The 18,994-nt window shown below is 47.5% G+C and overlaps 1 protein-coding gene across 3 annotated transcripts in view; it reads right to left on the bottom strand.

Annotated features, from left to right (window-relative positions):
* The window catches only part of ADAMTSL3 (ADAMTS like 3), a 410,995-nt gene that overhangs the window by 114,192 nt on the left and 277,809 nt on the right, over positions 1 to 18,994 (bottom strand). For all 3 annotated transcript variants that reach the window (XR_016217636.1, XM_008275279.5, XM_089309514.1), the window contains exon 17: positions 11,785 to 11,914. Coding sequence is in view for 2 of the 3 variants with exons in the window: in XM_008275279.5 (XP_008273501.3) it covers positions 11,785 to 11,914 (130 nt within the window). In the remaining variant the exon portion in view is untranslated. The remainder of the gene's footprint in view (positions 1 to 11,784; positions 11,915 to 18,994) is intronic.

Raw genomic sequence — 18,994 nt, 5'->3', positions numbered from 1 at the left:
TATGGGATTTGTATTACCTCCATCAGAACCAGTGTGAACTTCCTTCGGGGGTCAGAGGGAGTGACTATAAGCTGCACTCCCATGTGAATGGCTGCGTGTGGTTTTCAGATTCTCACTGGAGCACCGGAGACCTTGGGATTCTTTGTGTTCAGAGGCTAGCTGAAGACAGAGCTCCTCTTGCAATCTCTCTTTAGGGGATGATGTTTTCTATTCCTAGTTTTAGTAATTTGCCTTTTCGAGGAGGTAGATTCTGACTCTGTATGGAGATTTCTCTTCCTCACCTTCTGCAGGCCCACGGACTTGTCTGTTTGCCAGGCAAAGCATGTTCAAGCCACACATCCAGGTCACTAGCACCGGGTTCCATTCCAGACTCAGGCTCAAGGTTGGTTTTGGCCTGTGAGAATTTCTCTTACTTTCTTACAAACTTCACGGAGGTGTGTTCTCTATATTTCACCCAGTATTTTAGAAGCCCTGTTGGCAGGGCTGTGAAGACACCTGGTCCAGCTCTTGGCCACAAGTGGATGTGCACTGTTCACACACACAGCAAGGTTCATCCTGATGGTCCCTCAGTGCTTGGAAAACTGTTCTTTTGTCTTCTGGAAACTGGTTATCAACGCGTGATTTGTGTCTTCATGCCTGGTAGCTTTTAATAATTCCTCATTATTCCTGATTTTCTGCACTTTTCTGGACTTTCACTGTTTCATGGGGATTTTTTATTTATTGCTCTTGATTTCAGGATTGGGAATCTTTCCTTACTGAACGGATTATTTCCTATCTTACTCCTCTGACATTACTTCTATATGTATTTTTTAAAACAAGATGTATTTATTCACTTGAAAGACAGAGAGAGACAGAGATGGCTTCCATCTGCTGGCTCACTCACTCCCCAGATGGCTGCAGCAGTTAGGTGTGGGTTCAAGAAGCCAGGAGCCTGGAACTGCATCCCGGTCCCCAACACAGGTGGCAGGTGCCCTAGCACTTGGGCCGTCGTCCACTGCTTTCCCAGGCGTATTAGCAGGGAGACGCATCAGAAGGGAGTAGTCAGGACTCGGACCAGCACTCTGACAAGGGAGTTCAAAACTCCCTTGTGTTTGTGTCCCAAGTGCAGGCCTAACCCACCGTCCCACAGTACTGACCTGCTACCTCTATATTTCGTCCCTTTTCCCTAATCTTCAACTTTCTGCGTTTTTAAAAGATTTATTTATTTATTTGAAAGTCAGAATTACAGAGAAAGGTGGAGAGAGGGAGTGGAAGAGTGTAAGAGAAAAAGAGAGAGAGATATCTTCCTTCCACTGATTTACTTTGCAGATCGCTGCAGTGGCTGGGGCTGGGCTGGGTTGAAGCTCAGAGCTTCTTCCAGGTCTCCCACATGAGTTATAGAAGATCAAGCACTTGGGCCATCCTCCACTGCTTTCCTAGGCTCATTAGCGGGGAGTTAAATTGGAGATGGAGCAGTTGGGACACGAACCAGTGGCCATACAGGATGCCAGAGTTGAAATGGCATCTTAACCTGCTACGCCACAACGCTGGTCCCAGCTTTCTGTGTTTTGATTCATTTGATTCCCTGAGTGTCATCTTCAAGTCACCAATTACTTAATTGCTTGTAATTCTTATATTTCCTTGATTTTTTTCCATTTCCAATTAAAAAAAATTTTTTTTTTGACAGGCAGAGTGGACAGTGAGAGAGAGAGACAGAGAGAATGGTCTTCCTTTTTCCGTTGGTTCACCCTCCAATGGCCACTGTGGCCGGTGCGCTGTGGCCAGTGCACTGCGCTGATCCAAGCCAGAAGCCAGGTGCTTCTCCTGGTCTCCTATGCGGGTGCAGGACCCAAGCACTTGGGCCATCCTCCACTGCACTCCCGGGCCACAGCAGAGAGCTGGCCTGGAAGAGGAGCGACTGGGACAGAATCCGGTGCCCCGACCGGGACTAGAACCTGGTGTGCCGGTGCCACAGGCGGAGGATTAGCCTAGTGAGCCACGGAGCCAGCCTTAAAATATTTTTTAACTGGATTACTGCCTGTTTCTAGTTCATAATTTCTAATTTTATATGGGTATTATTTATTAATTTATGTCTACAAAGTTGCTAATACCACTTAAAGTCCTTTTTGGACTGCTCTTGCATTTTAGTTTCATTGGGAATCCAAATTTCAACCATCACTTTTCCAACTACTTTTGTCAGTATTAGATTTTTTTTCATTGCTTTGGAATTTCGATTTGCAGGTTCAGTGTGAAGGGTGGGGTTCTCCCTCTCTGTCTGCCTTAATATTTTTGTTTCTCAACAAGCTTTGCTTGCCTCTAGGGTCCCTCATCTAGAACCAGTTCTTAACATGGACAACACTGCCCCGAAACACTGTAAGACACGCAGACCCCGCCACTGGGCCCACCAGCAGGCAGGAACAACAGGCTGTGTCTGGCCCTGGGCTAACGTTGTGTCTGTCTCCCACTCTCCCAGGAGAGCAGCCCCATATAAACAATGACTTCCGGTTGTGACTCTGGTTATAACCATCAGCAGCTTCCTCTTAGAAGGAAGCAGTGACCCTGGGCCTTTCCTATGAATCAAAAGGAAGATGCCAGTCCCTCCTGTCCATAGAAACCCAACCCATGTACCACAGCTGCCCCTGGGCCTCATGCGCCCAAGCACCCCAGATTCAGTTCCACTCCCATTCTCTCCCCAGCCCATGGCATTGCCTTGTTCTCTATTTTAATGTCTCCTTCTAAATTTTTCTTCTTTGTTTATTTGAGAGGCAGAAAGACAGAGAGAGAGAGAGTGAGCTCCCATCTGCTGGTTTACACTCCAAATGCCAAAAATGGTTGGGGCTGAAGCCCCAGAGGTCGTAGGAAGGCAATCCAGGTCTCCCATGTGAGCAGCAGGAACCCAAGAACTTGAGAGACCATTGCTGCTTCCAAGGTCTGTATTAGCAGGAATCAGGAGCTAGAGCCAGGACTTGAACTCAGGCCTGGGATGCGGGCATCAACTGCAAGCCCTTAATGTTGGGTTAAATGGGGTAGCACTAATTTCCCCCTTTAATACTGCCTCTGTCCGTGAGCTGTATTTGGAAAAGTTTGGGAAGTTGCAATATCTTAATTGGAAGTCTATTAGTTAGACTATATTGATTATATCTTAATTCCAGTAACTTTGGATGTGAGAGGAGTCTCCAACAGTGGTTGTAAAGGTTCTATCCTGGAGACAGTCAGGTTATAGGGATAACTAACTGGAAGGTTTCTGTTTCACTGTTCAAACAGTGCAAATTAAATATGGACATTATCTGGCGTAACTTTGGGATGATCATCCTTCAAGAAAGTTGACAGCTCGAAGAATCACGAGAGTCACAAGGGACTAGGGATGGAACTCCTTGTAGTCAAGGAACCGGCAACAGTTTCTTACTGACAGACATGAACCAAACACAGAAGTAGGTACCAGAAACACATCACCCTCGCCTTTTGCTTTCCTACCCCTTCGTCCCCCACTAGCTGTGCTGAAATCCGTAGGCTTCCTCGGACTACTGCGCCCACGACGCAGCCCTGTGGGATTCTACAGGCTGCTGGCTCACTCCTGGAAAAAGCAAACTCCATAAATAGCAGTTGCAGGATAGACCAAGGGGAGGAACTCCATAAGAACAAATAAACCCACATCACCCCACCAAGGAGAGTCCCAGCTAATCCATCAAATGCATTTGCCCGTGGGTAAATAAAGACCCACTGGCTGTCCACCCCAGTCTCAGCGGTAAGTTTCACCCTGGGGTGATATTTTACTGCTATTGCCCTTGGAGTCAGTAAATATTTGTATGGAAAATATTATGCGACACCCTGTTCCTGTTATTCCTACACCAGCGGTTTCTAGAACCTAAAACATTTTTGTAAACTTACCTTTATTTTGGCAACAAACCTTTGTCTTTGCTGTTTTTTTTTCCCCAATAGAATACTTAACCTTCAACAAGTTTATTAAATTTGCAACTTTGAAATGAGGGGTAGTATTTCCTTTCACATAAAAACAGACTCTTAATTTTGCACAGTGGCCAAGACACATTGTCTGTTCTGGTATTCCTAGCGAGGCAGCTCTGTGGGCAAGAGATTTCTAAGGAAGAAAGCAGGTGGGAGCTCTGGCTGGGAGCAGGGAGACCCCGCACACAGGATGAGGCAGGAACACGCAAGTCGGCCCTCTTCAGCCCCCGTCACAGTCTCCGGATTTGCTAAATCTTGCTCTGGTTTGAGGGCAAAGGAAGGAGAATACTGCAGACCACACTGAACCTGACCTCCTGGCCGGGTCAATCATAGGCCGTCATTCTTAGAAAAGGAGCCGCGAGCGTCTCACAGTACTCCAGTGAGGACATGGGGGTCACTGGACAAGGGCCAGGAGGAGTCTGAAGCTGGGAGTGAAAAATGTACTTCTTGCCGGCACCGCGGCTCACTAGGCTAATCCTCCGCCTGCAGCACGGGCACACAGGGTTCTAGTCCCGGTCGGGGCGCTGGATTCTGTCCCGGTTGCCCCTCTTCCAGGCCAGCTCTCTGCTGTGGCCAGGGAGTGCAGTGGAGGATGGCCCAAGTACTTGGGCCCTGCACTGGCATGGGAGACCAGGAGAAGCACCTGGCTCCTGCCTTTGGATCAGTGCGGTGCACCGGCCGCGGCGGCCATTGGAGGGTGAACCAACGGCAAAGGAAGACCTTTCTCTCTGTCTCTCTCTCTCTCACTGTCCACTCTGCCTGTCAAAAAAAAATGCACTTCTTGAAAGTGAAAATGGGGGGAGGGGGGTGGTGCTGTGGCATAGCCAGTTAACCCGCTGCCTACAGTGCTAGTATCCCATATGGGTGCCGGTTCTAGTCCTGGCTGCTCCACTTCCGATCCAGCTCTCTGCTGTGGCCTGGGAAAGCAGAAGAAGATGGCCCAAGTCCCTGGGCCCCTGCACTCATGTGGGAGAGCTGAAGGAAGCTCCTGGTTCCTGGCTTCAGATCGGCGCAGCTCCGGCCATTGCAGCCAATTGGGGAGTGAACCAGCGGATGGAGGACCCCGGCCTCTCCTTCTGTCTCTGTGCAGCTCTGACTTTCAAATAAATAAATCTTTAAAAAAAATGAAAATTGGAGTTCAGTGGACTGTGGGGATCAGGAATTTCAACGTCTTTCTCCATTACTCACACTTCAGCAGCTAAGCCAGAGAGCTACGGGAGGCACCTGCAACCCGCTGTGAGGCAGACGGGGGGGGGGGGGGGGGGGCGGCTCTACCCCATGTCCCTGATCCATTTCAGTTCTCTTTCAACCGTTCACATTTCTTCTCTGTTACATGTCCAAGATAAGGATCTGACTGCACATTCCACTAAAGCTCATTTTAAAAGTGAGAAGGAGCCAATGATCCCTTTTACCAGACTCAACTTACTGCAAGGTGCGGAGGGGCTCCAGGGAGAAGATACAGTGTGTGCAAAGGCCCAGTGGCATGAGCAGGCATGAGCATGGGACGCAGGGAATAAATAATTTAGTGTGGTTAATGAGCAAGTTCCTTGTGTGTGTGTGTGTGGGGGGGGTATGTCTCTGTAACTCTGCCTTTCAAATAAATAAATAAATCTTTAAATATTTAAATAAAAAAGTTAGAATCGGGGTCACAAAGCAATTTGTATGCTGTTATGTGTTGAACGGTTCCTCTCCCCCGAAAGATGCTAAAGTTGTAACCTCCAGTGCTTGCTTGGAGACAGTCGGCTGAGTTCAGCAGAGGTTGCTGGTGTGGGCACAAATCCACTAGGAAGTGGTGTCTTTATAAAAAAGGAGGCTTTGGAACACAGAGACTCACAGAAAGAAAATGCTGATGAGCACAAGGAGGGTGCCACTCACGCTCTACGGGATGCGGTGAACTTCACGCCCGGGACTGGCTGGGAACAGGCTCCAGCCCCCCGCCCTCAGAAGGAACCCACCTACTGACACCTGGCTTGTGGACACGGTCTCCTGATGTGGGAGACAATAAGATTTCTGTTCTTTAAGTCCCTGGGCTTGCGGTTCCTGGTGAAGACAGCCCCGAAACAAAAACCCAAGCCAAAGTAAAGAATGCAGATTTTCACCCAAAAGTGAAGTCGCTGGAGGGCTTTCCATAGGAGGTTTACATGGCCGCCCTGTCATTTAGAGAGTCCCGGCTTGTCCTCTGCTAGTCACACATGTGCGTACAGAGCAGAGCAGGACCACGAGAGGCAGGGGTGCATTTAGAAGCCGCTGAAACAGCCCAGGGGAAGCCCATCTGAGCAAGGCAGTGGCCACGGGGCTACGACAGGACAGGTCCACAAAGTGCTGAGGAGTGAACTGTCCAGGAGGCTAGGTGCATGTCGTCAGAGAAAGAAAAGGGGGAAAGGCCACTGGTGGTGAATGCCAGCTAAAAGGGAACTCAGATAAAATGAGAGGAATGTTTGATTGGACTTGGCCTTGAAAAGGTAAATTGCAAAATCTCAGCTCCAGCTATTTATCTCCTATTGAACTTCACTTCAGTTGTGATGAATGGCAAAACTGTGTGCACTAACTCCTAGGATGAACAGAGAGTGAATTGTGAATTGTTTTGCATTTGGCATACACTTTTTGGGAAAAAAATATGACACACTGACACACGCCGGCTATGTTCATTTTCAGAGCAAGAGTGCAGCAGGGTCACTAACAGGAAGGGACCAGTGCACGTGGTATCAGTGGTCCTGGGGCTTCTTTCAATGCAGACAGGCAAAGCGTCCCCACCCGAAGGCCACTTCACGTTGCCGCCTTTTTCATTCTCTTTGTCTTAGCTGCTGCCTGGTTTACCTCTGCCCTGTCCTCACTTGTCAGTGCCTGGGCTAGAAGCAGAGGACAGAGGTCCATGCGAACATGGAATAAGATTTGAAACTAGAAACCACAGATACCTGGGCTTGTTGGGTTCTGCTTTCTTATTTTTACTCTTCTTTGTTGAGAGCTATAGACTTTCACGCTAAGACTGTAGTCACCATTTCTAACTGCGCAAGTGGCAAACCATTTCACTGATAGATTTTGCAGAAAGAGAGTGCTGGTGAGTGTGGATGTGGGGGGTGAGGGGGCTGGCCGTGACCGGGCTGGAAGTCCAGGGCCAGCTCTGTCAGTCATGCACCGTGCGGGCTCCTGCTGCTTCCATTCTGCCACCTGGACAAGGCCAAGTCTGGACTGGACAGATGACCTCTACAGAGAAACACTCCACGTTTGGGCTTTACTTTGTGGTACACACAGGGTTTGCATGAAGTTCACTGAAAATGCACATTATGAAAGAATAGCTATACGTGGATTTCAGAATTTTTTTTTTTTTTTTGACAGGCAGAGTTAGACAGTGAGAGAGAGAGAGACAGAGAGAAAGGTCTTCCTTCCATTGGTTCTCCCCCCAAATGGCCACTACAGCCGGCGCTGCACCAATCCAAAGCCAAGAGCCAGGTACTTCCTCCTGGTCTCCCATGCAGGTGCAGGGCCCAAGCACTTGGGCCATCCTCCACTGCCTTCCCGGGCCACAGCAGAGAGCTGGACTGGAAGAGGGGCAACCGGGACTAGAACCCAGTGCCTGTATGGGATGCCAGCACTGCAGGCAGAGGACTAGCCAAGTGAGCCACAACGCCGGCTCCTCAGATTTTTTTTCATCAAAATAAATTCATCTTTTCATTTCATTTTTCCACAACCCTTTTAAAGTATGCTCGTATAATTTAGTGTGTGTGCATCGGTAAGTCAACAACCATGCAAACTCCATTTTGCAGATACAGAAAACCTGCACATTAATTGGTTATGTATTCATTCCCCTAATTTCTGAAAGAATGCGAGGTTACTAATAAGAAGAGTGTGAGCCACTTTTTACCAAGCAGAGACTCATTAGGGCAGTGGTACTCAAACTTCTACAGAGCGGAACCCCTGATTGTGCACAACCATCAGCAATGGACAAGTTTGTTCCCCTGTTTTAAGAGGTTTACAGCTGCAGGTGCCGCAGCTCACTAGGCTAATCCGGCGCCAGCACCCCGGGTTCTAGTCCCGGTTGGGGCGCCGGATTCTGTCCCGGTTGCCCCTCTTCCAGGCCAGCTCTCTGCTGTGGCCAGGGAGTGCAATGGAGGATGGCCCAAGTGCTTGGGCCCTGCACCCACATGGGAGACCAGGAGGAAGCACCTGGCTCCTGCCTTCGGATCAGAGCAGTGTGCTGGCCATAGCAGCCATTGGGGGGTGAACCAAAGGAAGGAAGACCTTTCTCTCTGTCTCTCTCTCTCTCTCACTGTCTACTCTGCCTGTCAAAAAAAAAAGTTTACAGCACATAGAAAAGGATGTATGGACTGTGGAATCCTTAAAACACCTCTGCAAAAGCCCGGATCAGAATGAGAGGGAGGCACACTCGGGAATTCCTGTAGGATGCTCTAAGCATTTCCAGAGAAGACAGTGCACATACAGTGATGTTGGCGCCTACGGATATAGGAGTGGCTTCCACGATCTTCTTTTTATTTGAGAGGCAGACGGACACAGAGGCATAGATAGAACGAGAGAGCTCATATCCTCTGACTCAATCCCCAGTGCCTGGGAGTCAGGAGCCCAGAACTGAGCCCAGGTCTCTCAGTCACCTCAGCCATCACTGCTGCCCCCCAGCAACTGGAGGCAGGTGGGGAGCTTGGCACTCGCTGACCCCAGACTCCGACACGGCACACGGGCACCTAACCTGCTAGGCCAAACACCTGTTCCAGATGCCACTGTTTCTGATGAAGGAGTTAAAAGGGAACAGCAAGCATAAATAGGGACACTGAAACGGAATTGCGGGCTGTGCACTTCGTTAAGGTAATAACTGCTCTGCCAAACACCTGCCCCTACAGCAATGCTTTTTTAAAAAATGTGACTGATCTGATCATGTCCACCATGTTCTCCCCACTTCAAGGTTTGAGTAATGCTTCTAACATGTAAATCTGATTTATCACTTCATTGCCCAAACCCTCTGTGGTTTCCTTGGCCTCTAGGGACCAAGTCCAAGTGCTGGCCACAGCCCCTACCTGTGTGTGACCTCACCCACAACGCACTGATTTCCTTTCCGCCTGGTCCCTGGAACACACAGCTCTCTTTCCTCCCCCAGGGCCTTTGCACATACTCTTGGCTCACTCTTCCTTCCACACTTCTGACCAATTACTACTCGTCTTTTAGGTTTCAACCTACAAACTTCCTCGGGGAAGCCTTCCGGGACCACCTGTCCAGTGCGCACGTGACCCCACTGACCCCTATGGGGACCTCATACTATTCTCGCTCTTGAGCCGCAATTTTATTTTTCTTTATGCTGTGTATTATGAGTGGTGTACTTATTTTATGCTTCTCTTTATTTAACATCTGACATCTGCCTCATCCCAAGACTCAGCTTGAGAAAACAGCTCACAAGATGATATAGCCCGCGAGTTCAGTGTCATGGGGCAATATGATGAGAAATAAAACAACATTTTCCCCACTCCTTGGATTTCCTCTTGTGTCTCCTCGGTTGCCCTCTCAGCTAGACCATTGCCCAGGGGAGGGAGGTGGCCGGGGAGGACAACAGAGACTGTAGCTTTTCCAAAGACATCCAAGTCAGTGGCTCCAACTTAACGTAAGTAAAAACTGAGAAACTTACATAAGTAATGTGGATTGCTAAGGCTCATACCCTCAGGTTCTTCCTGGGCTGGCCCTGTGTGACACTAGGCCTTGGCTTGTGACACTGGTATCCCATGGCAGCCCATGCCAGAGCGCTGGCTCAAGTCCTGGCCGTTCCTCTTCTGATCCAGCTGCATGCTAACTGTGCTTGAAAAGGCAGCTGAAGAGGGACCAAGGCCTTGGGCCCTGGCCACCCATGTGGGAGACCTGAGTGGAGTTCCTGGCTCCTGGCTTCAGCCTGGCTCAACCCCAGTTGGTATGGCCATCTGGGGAGTGAACCAGTGGACAGAAGATCTCTCTCTATCTCTCTGTCACTCTGCCTTTCAAACAAATAAATACATCTTGTTAAAAGGGTGTCATGGTCAACGCTACCCCCACACTCACAGTGGTTCCATGGCAATCACAGGGAATTGCTTCCAAGATCCCCAAGGATGTGCAAATCCATGGATGTGAAAGACCCTTTTTAGAAAATGGCCTGGTGTTTGCACACTTCTCCCTGTATACTTCAGGTCATCTCTGGATCACTCACTGAGCTGTGTAAGTAGCTGTTACACTGTACTGCTCACGAAATAATGACACGGAAAAAAAGTCTGCACATGTCCAATACAGGTTAATTTTTTTCCCCATGGTCAGTTTGAATTGACCAAGGCAGAACACATGGCTATGAAGTACCCACTCTACTGATGTGCTCAGAAAGCTCTCGACACACCTGACAAAATAGAGACCCTAACCCCATCCCCCACCCCCATCTCATCTCTTCTGCAGCCAGCACCCTCGCATGGGTCACGTGGGAGTGCAGTGAACCTGGCAGCAGAGCGGGCGACAGCGAGGAAGCAGATGTCCCCCAGCGCTGTGTCTGGGCCTCGCCTCGCCCACCAAGTCACCTGCTGGTCTTCAGGCATCGTCTCAGCTAGGCCATACGGCTCTGAAACAAAGCCAAGAAGGGGTCCAGCACTTCCCGAGGCCACCCAGAAGCCAGGAATATGGTTACAGATACACACACTGTACCCACCCCACTGTGATACAGATTGAGCCAGGACGAGGCACACGGAGGAGCTGGCCTCCCCTGAGATGGCGCACAAGGAAAAGCTGCTGTCGCCAGCGTGTGGAGGGCCTGATTTCCAGAGCGGCCTCCCCTTATTTGATCCCCACCCTCACCACTGTCAACGCAGTCAAGAGACTTCACGGACTCAAATCCCGAAGGTCAGGAGAGTTCCAGAAGCACGGTCTATTTCTTGCATAAAATGCAGCTATCCATACCCCAGTGTGGAAGGGGTGCGAGAACCTTTCCTGGTCACTTAGACCCCTAGATAGGGCAACACGTGCCTCCAGCCAGTGCCAGTGCCTTGTTAGATGAGCACTAGATCAACAGAGAGCCAGACAAGATACTGCAGAGAGGGGAATGGCGAGGAGTGCATTCTAATCTTTTGGCAACTAATTCTTAAATGCAGAAGAGTAATCAGGATAACAGAGGTGAGAGAGAGAGAGAGAGCAGGTAAAGATTGGGGTTTCGATCTGGAAAGATCTGTGTGGGAAACCACGGAGCTACAATCCTCTGTAGCCAACAGGGACAGAGCGCCCCCTTCTGATGGAATTCTTCAACACCTCCCAAGGGTTTAGGCAAGGACCCAGATTAGCTTTCAAACTCAACATTTCAGAACAAGGACACTAAAAAAAGTCACCTTCACCTGCTCTTTTGGGACCTGGAACGACATATCCCACACTTGGAGATCCAAGGCAAGTCCCTGCACAAGGTAGTAACACACCCCCGTGAGTCCTAGGCTCCAAACAGGAGGTCATACAGTCACTGAACAGATACGGATTAAGCACCCACTGCGTGCCAGCACTAACTGTACCCCAGATCCTGTGCTTTTGGATGAGACCTTAGGGGAAGAAATGTCCTGGAAGAGACCAAGAGAACAAACCTGCTGACCTGGTGGCACGGCTGGCAGCAGGCCGGCAGGTGCTCCTGGGTGTTTAACGTGAGCAAGTCAGGCTGCAGGCCCTGTTCGCCCACCCACGCAAGCACCTGGCTGGGGCGTAAGCCACGCAGAGAAGAGAGAGAGAGCTCTGAGGCAGTTTGGTTGATCCACCTGAGGGGAACCTGTGCGTCTCTATGCACAGGTGGGTCTCTCTGCAAGGAGGCCGCGACATCCAGACGTCTGGATCTGGCGAGGCCCTGGCCGCACGTACCTGGGCGGGCAGGGCTCCGTGTTGCAGGCCTGGCTCATTGCAGGAGGGCGGTGGAGCAGATCGCACAAGCTGTCGTTGACCGTCCGCTGCGTCTGGATGTGTACACACACGGCGATGGCTTCTTGACGGCCTGTGGGGTGGAGAGAGAGAGACAGAGAAAAAAAATGCAGTTACTTACTGCGGAAAACGAGGGCGCAAAGTGGTGGATCTCCTCGCTCTTAGGCCATTCTCATGGGGCGGCAGGTGCATTTCAGGGAACACCAGGGAAGGAGCAGCTTTGCACCATCCAAAGTCTCCCAGGTCTTGATATCTCTGCATCTTTTAAACTCGGCCCCTTTACTCCCTGTCTCCCAATTCTGCTCACTGGGAAACATGCGAGGAGCATCCCTCACCCTCCACCCACCCCTAGACCCATCCGCGTTCCAAACGAGCTCAGAGCTGGGACGTCCCCCAGAGGACTCATCAAAGTGTTCCTTCCTCTCCCAAGCGTACACAATAGTTTCCTGCAGGGGAATTTTCCTATCAGCTGCTCAAGAACAGTTTCTCTATGTCATTGCGTGTGTGCTAAATCCAATCTGCAGCTCTTCGTAAATTTTCATGATGACTTGAGTTCCTGTTCATTATTTTTTTTTAAGATTTATTTATTTTATTTTATTTTTTATTTTATTATTTTTTTTGACAGGCAGAGTGGACAGTGAGAGAGAGAGACAGAGGGAAAGGTCTTCCTTTTGCCGTTGGTTCACCCTCCAATGGCTGCCGCGGCCGGCGCGCTGCGGCCAGCGCACCGCGCTGATCCGATGGCAGGAGCCAGGAGCCAGGTGCTTTTCCTGGTCTCCCATGGGGTGCAGGGCCCAAGCACCTGGGCCATCCTCCACTGCACTCCCGGGCCACAGCAGAGGGCTGGCCTGGAAGAGGGGCAACCGGGACAGAATCCGGCGCCCCAACCGGGACTAGAACCCGGTGTGCCGGCGCCGCTAGGCGGAGGATTAGCCTAGTGAGCCGCGGCGCCGGCCTATTTATTTTATTTGAAAGTCAGAGTTACACAGAGAAGAGAGGTAGAGAAAGAGGTCCTCCATCTGATGGTTCACTCCCCAGTTGGCCGCAATGGCCAGAACTGCGCCAATCCGAAGCCAGGAGCCAGGAGCCAGGATCTTCCTACGGGTCTCCCACGTGGGTGCAGGGGCCCAAGGACTTGGGCCATCTTCTACTGCTTTCCCAGGCTATAGCAGAGAGCTGGATCAGAAGAGGAGCAGCCGGGACTTGAACCCATGCCCATATGGGATGCCAGCGGTTCAGGCCAGGGCATTAACCCGCTGCGCCACAGCGCTGGCCCTGAGTTCCTGTTCATTATTGTAACTAATAGGATCCCTATTGCTGGCAAAAGCAATGCTGAGAAAGTACACGAAATGCTGTCAGATACATTATTGGAGCTCACAATAATCTCCTAAGGCCAAAACAATGGTGCTATTATCTCCATTTGATTAATTTAATAATTAGAAGACAGGCGGGGAGAGAAACCGTGACAGCAATAAGTGGTAGAATCAAAAATAAAAGTTAATTCCTGGGGCCAGCGCTGTGGCATAGTAGGCTAAGCCTCCGCCTGTGGCACTGGCATCCTATAGGACTGCTGGTTTGAGTCCTGGCTGTTCCTCTTCTGATCCAGCTCTCTGCTGTGACCTGGGAAAGCAGCAGAAGATGGCCAAAGTGCTTAGGCCTCTGCACCTGTGTGAGACCCAGAAGCAGCTCCTGGCTCCTGGCTTTGGATCAGCCTAGTTCTGGCCGTTGTGCCCATTTAGGGAGTGAAGCAGTGGATGGAAGACCTCTCTCTGTCTCTCCTTCTCTATGTCTATAACTCTTCATCTCAAATAAATACATAAAAAATCTTTTTTTAAAAAGTTAATTCCTTTTCTCCTAAGCAGTGGTCATTTTTTCTAATATGCTTGGGATCCCACAATGCGGCAGAGCCAGCCAGGACAGGCATCTCTGTCCTTGGAGCTCAGACAAGACTGTCTGACCCCAAAGTCCATGCTCTCAATCATTATTTTTGGTCTGTTGAGACAGTAAAAGAGTTATTGGGAAATCAGAGTTGAACAAAAATACAAATCAAATTTTTGATGAAAAATATCAAATGAAAACATACTAGCAATTGACTATGCTATTTGAAATATGCAAATGTATTCAGTTTCATGCAAGAATGTGTGTTCCATTATGTTACAAGGTTGTGGTTCTTTTTTTCCAGATGCCATGTTTCAATTCATCCATTTTATAGTATTTTTCAGTACTGGCCCCAAATTGGCCCAAATTACTTAGAAATTATATATTTGTGATACTCAGCTCTTTCTAATTTATTTCCCTCTGCTGGCTGCAGTTGTAATTTATGCTCCCTGCCAGAGCTTGGTGCTGACTTAAGTCTGCAAGTGTCTTCCTTGGGCTAGTTCAATAAGCACTGGCTAAGCTGAGGTATAAGGAGACCTTGCGACAAGTTTAATAACTCTCGTTCCTACTTTCACATGTTAGTACTTCCCCAGTGACCTAACAGGGGTATGATGTTCATTTTTTTTAAAGACTTATTTATTTAACTGAAAGGCAGAGTTATAGAGAGGCAGAGGCAGAGGCAGAGAGAGAGAGAGAGAGAGAGAGAGCGTGCACGAGCCTTCCATCCACCGCTTCACTCCCCAAATGGGCACAATCCCCAGATCGCTGGTTCAATCCCTGGATGACCACAACAGCTGGAGCTGCACCAATCCAAAGCCAGGAGCTAGGAGCTTCCTCTGGGTCTCCCATGTGGGTGCAGGGGCCCAAGGACTTGGGCCATCTTCTACGGCTTTCCCAGGCCATAGCAGAGAGCTGGATTGGAAGTGGAGCAGCCGGGACTTGAACCAGCATATGTATGGGATGCTCAGGCACTGCAGGTGGTGGCTTTACCCACCACACCACAGCACTGGCACCAATGATCATTTTTTGGCAGGTTTCATTCCTTCTTTTCTTAATCTGAGAAAAATCCAGTTATCTTTTCAATGTATTTTAATTTGTAATAAAACTCTTTAACAATCAGAGATTATTCTGGAAAGTTCTCTGGAGGTGTGTAGGGGAACTTAAAGTACTACTTTTAACCATTTTGGATGGATTTCTGCAACACTCATGACACATTTTTCTGTCACACAGCAAGCTTTCTGAAAAGAACATAAAAGTTCACTAGACGATTTAGGGTATTTATTGAGGTGGGAAGTATTTTACAAAGATGGACAAAAAATATCTCCCACTCCACAAACAGGTCCCACAATGGGACGTGGACATTTCCAGCTTCAAGAAACTCGATCATCCACCTTCAAAAACAGAATCTTAAAACGTGGTAAAAATTAAAAAAATCAAGTTGACTCCATCTTATGTTTAACAAAATTTAGATGACAACTGTGACAATACATGGGATATATCAAATAAACCAAGTGTTAAATCTCAGTGCACCGGAAAATTTCCTCTCATAGTGTGAAGCAACAGTCTTCACTTTGCATTTGACTTTCACAGTGTTATAAAAGGGCCATTTTTAAATCAAATATATCTAGAGTCATGCTTAACAACAAGGGAGACAGGTTCTGAGAAATTGTTATTAAGCAATTCTGTTGTTGTGAACATCAGAGAGGGTGCTTACCCAAAAGACAGCTGCACAGCTCTTGGTAATACAATCTTACCTGACTACTGTCTCAAAGGCCATCCATCGTTGACTTGCAATGTGGTTACCCGGTGAAGGCTTATGTGTGTGTGTGTGTGTGTGTGTGTGCTCAACGTCTTCATCAAAAAATAAGTTAATGATCAAAGGGTAAAAAAGCCAGTAACTGGTATAACACAGTCCCTTTTGTGGGGTTAGTTTAGTTGAGTTGGGTTTCTGTCATTTGCAAACAAGATTCTCTGTTAGTTCACCATGTCAGATAACTCTCTCTCTCTCTCTCACACACACACACACACACACACACACACACACTAGGACTAGCATGAAAAGAACAGCTAATATTCATTTTTTTCTGCTTAAAAACCTGAATGGGGGGGCACTATAAACTTCTCAGGAATGTAAAAGGAAAACATAACGAGTTATGGATCCAGAGAAGTGCACACAACGGTGCCATGCATCACCAAACATTTTATAGCACTGCAAATAGGTGAGTTCCTTTTAGAACCAGTAGAGAGACAGCTGGTAGGGATTAAGATCTGTTGAAAGTGGGTGGAGCCAAGATGGCGGAATAGTGAGGGCGCACACTAATAGTCCAGGAAAAGATAGTTTAATAAAAGTGGAGTTACTATAGCCTCAGGAAAAAATTGCAGAGGAAACTCTTCCGGATCTAGTGGATGTGAGACGGAGGACCTACGGGGAGCAAGGTCGCCCAGCGCATGGAAGCCCAGCTGCAGAGTCTGCATGCCAGCGCTGGAAGGGGAGGTGAGACAAAAACCTCAGTAACCCAAGACATTGGCGGGGAAAGGCAGAAAGAGCCTAGAAGAAACAAGGCCTGAAACCCCACTGGGGAAAGTTCACCAGGCTGACTGGAGGAGAGAAAAAAAAAAACGAATAAATAAGGGGAACCAGCACGGACACTAGCCTCTCTCTCCACTCACCTTACAAAGCTGAGCAAGACAAAGAGCTGGCGCCATTTTATGTATGTAAAGCGGTGCCCGCCATTAGCTAAGCAGAAAAACCTGACTCTGGTGGGGCAAAATAACAGGAGGTTAGGACCTAGTGAAAGTGTGGAACTAACGAACTGAGACTGTGAAAATCTGAGGGGGGGGCAAGAGAACTCACTGAGTACACAAACTCGGTAACCTTGGCAACCCGGTGAGAGACTGCGGAGAAATTTGAGACCACACTGAGGGCTGCATAAACTCTTTGTGTGGTCCCAGGGGTAAGCAGACGAATACCCACAGGGGCCAGATTTCATACATCAACTACCCTCAATCCCACTCAGCTGTGCAGAATTACTTCCCAACTGAGTCAAAAAAAAAAAAAAAAAAAAGAGAGAGAGAGAGCAAGCGAGTGAGCGAGTGAGAGAACAATCTGGGTGAGTCACCTTTGGCACACCCTTAACCCTGAAGAACCAAACAGAGCTCTCTGGCCACACCCATCACAGCCTCTAAGGATCCATCAAAAGCAGACAGTCCACTTAATCTAGAGTCGTAGAATAACGAGAAAAAGCACCACAGCGAAGAAACCAAAGAATATCTCCACAATGCCAAACAAACATAGAAACCAAGGTAACAAGAACAAGGAAGACACTATGATGCCCCCAAATGAAAAAGACACCCCAGTTCAAGATTATGAAGATGATGAGATAGAAGAAATGCAAGAAGCGGATCTCAAAAAATTGATAAGAACATTAAGAAGTTCTCAAAAACAAATTCTTGAACTACAGAAATCCTTAATGGACAAGATAGAAAATCTCTCGTGAAAATGAAATATTAAGGAGGAATCAAAATGAAATGAAACAACAAGTAGAACATGAAACTGTGATAGTGACGAGAAATCATAATGAAATGAAGAATCCAACTAACTAAAAAATGAAGAGAAAAGACCCAAATCAATAAAATCAGAGATGAAAAAGGAAATGTAACAACAGACACCACAGAAATAAAAAGAATCATCAGAAATTACTACAAGGACTTGTATGCCAGCAAACAGGGAAACCTATCAGAAATGGATAGATTCCTGGACACATGCAACCTACCTAAATTGAACCAGGAAGACATCGAAAACCTAAACAGACCCATAACTGAGACAGAAATTGAAACAGTAATAAAGGCCCTCCCAACAAAGAAAAGCCCAGGACCAGATGGATTCACTGCTGAATTCTACCAGACATTTAAAGAAGAACTAACTCCAATTCTTCTCAAACTATTCAGATCAATTGAAAAAGAGGGAATCCTCCCAAATTCTTTCTATGAAGCCAGCATCACCTTAATTCCTAAGCCGGAAAAAGATGCAGCATTGAAAGAGAATTACAGACCAATATCCCTGATGAACATAGATGCAAAAATCCTCAATAAAATTCTGGCCAATAGAATGCAACAACACATCAGAAAGATCATCCACCCAGACCAAGTAGGATTTACCCCTGGTATGCAGGGATGGTTCAATGTGCGCAAAACAATCAACATGATACACCACATTAACAGACCGCAGAATATAAACCATGTGATGATCTCAATAGATGCAGAGAAAGCATTCGATAAAATACAACACCTTTTCATGATGAAAGCTCTAAGCAAACTGGTATGGAAGGAACATTCCTCAATACAATCAAAGCAATCTATGAAAAACCCACGGCCAACATCCCATTGAATGGGGAAAAGTTGGAAGCATTTCCACTGAGATCTGGTACCAGACAGGGATTCCCACTCTCACCACTACTATTCAATATAGTTATGGAAGTTCTAGCCAGAGCTATTAGGCAAGAAAAAGAAATTAAAGGGATACGAATTGGGAAGGAAGAACTCAAACTATCCCTCTTTGCAGATGATATGATTCTTTATTTAGGGGACCCAAAGAACTCTACTAAGAGACTATTGGAACTCATAGAAGAGTTTGGCAAAGTAGCAGGATATAAAATCAATGCACAAAAATCAACAGCCTTTGTATACACAGGCAATGCCACAGCTGAGGAAGAACTTCTAAGATAAATCCCATTCACAATAGCTACAAAAACAATCAAATACCTTGGAATAAACTTAACCAAGGACGTTAAAGATCTCTATGATGAAAATTACAAACCTTAAAGAAAGAAATAGAAGAGGGTACCAAAAAATGGAAAAATCTTCCATGCTCATGGATTGGAAGAATCAATATCATCAAAATGTCCATTCTCCCAAAAGCAGTTTATACATTCAATGCAATACCAATCAAGATACCAAAGACCTTCTTCTCAGATCTAGAAAAAATGATGCTGAAATTCATATGGAGACACAGGAGACCTCGAATAGCTAAAGCAATCTTGTACAACAAAAACAAAGCAGGAGGCATCACAATACCAGATTTCAGGACATACTACAGGGCAGTTGTTATCAAAACAGCATGGTACTGGTACAGAAACAGATGGATAGACCAATGGAACAGAATAGAAACACAAGAAATCAACCCAAACATCTACAGCCAACTTATATTTGATCAAGGATCTAAAACCAATCCCTGGAGTAAGGACAGTCTATTCAATAAATGGTGCTGGGAAAATTG

This window comes from Oryctolagus cuniculus, chromosome 12, assembly GCF_051225735.1.
Source record: "Oryctolagus cuniculus isolate XC-2025 breed Fujian yellow rabbit chromosome 12, ASM5122573v1, whole genome shotgun sequence".
Classification (NCBI taxonomy): Eukaryota; Metazoa; Chordata; class Mammalia; order Lagomorpha; family Leporidae; genus Oryctolagus; species Oryctolagus cuniculus.
Note: the sequence above shows the minus strand (reverse complement) of the source record. Positions and strands in the feature narration are given on the sequence as shown.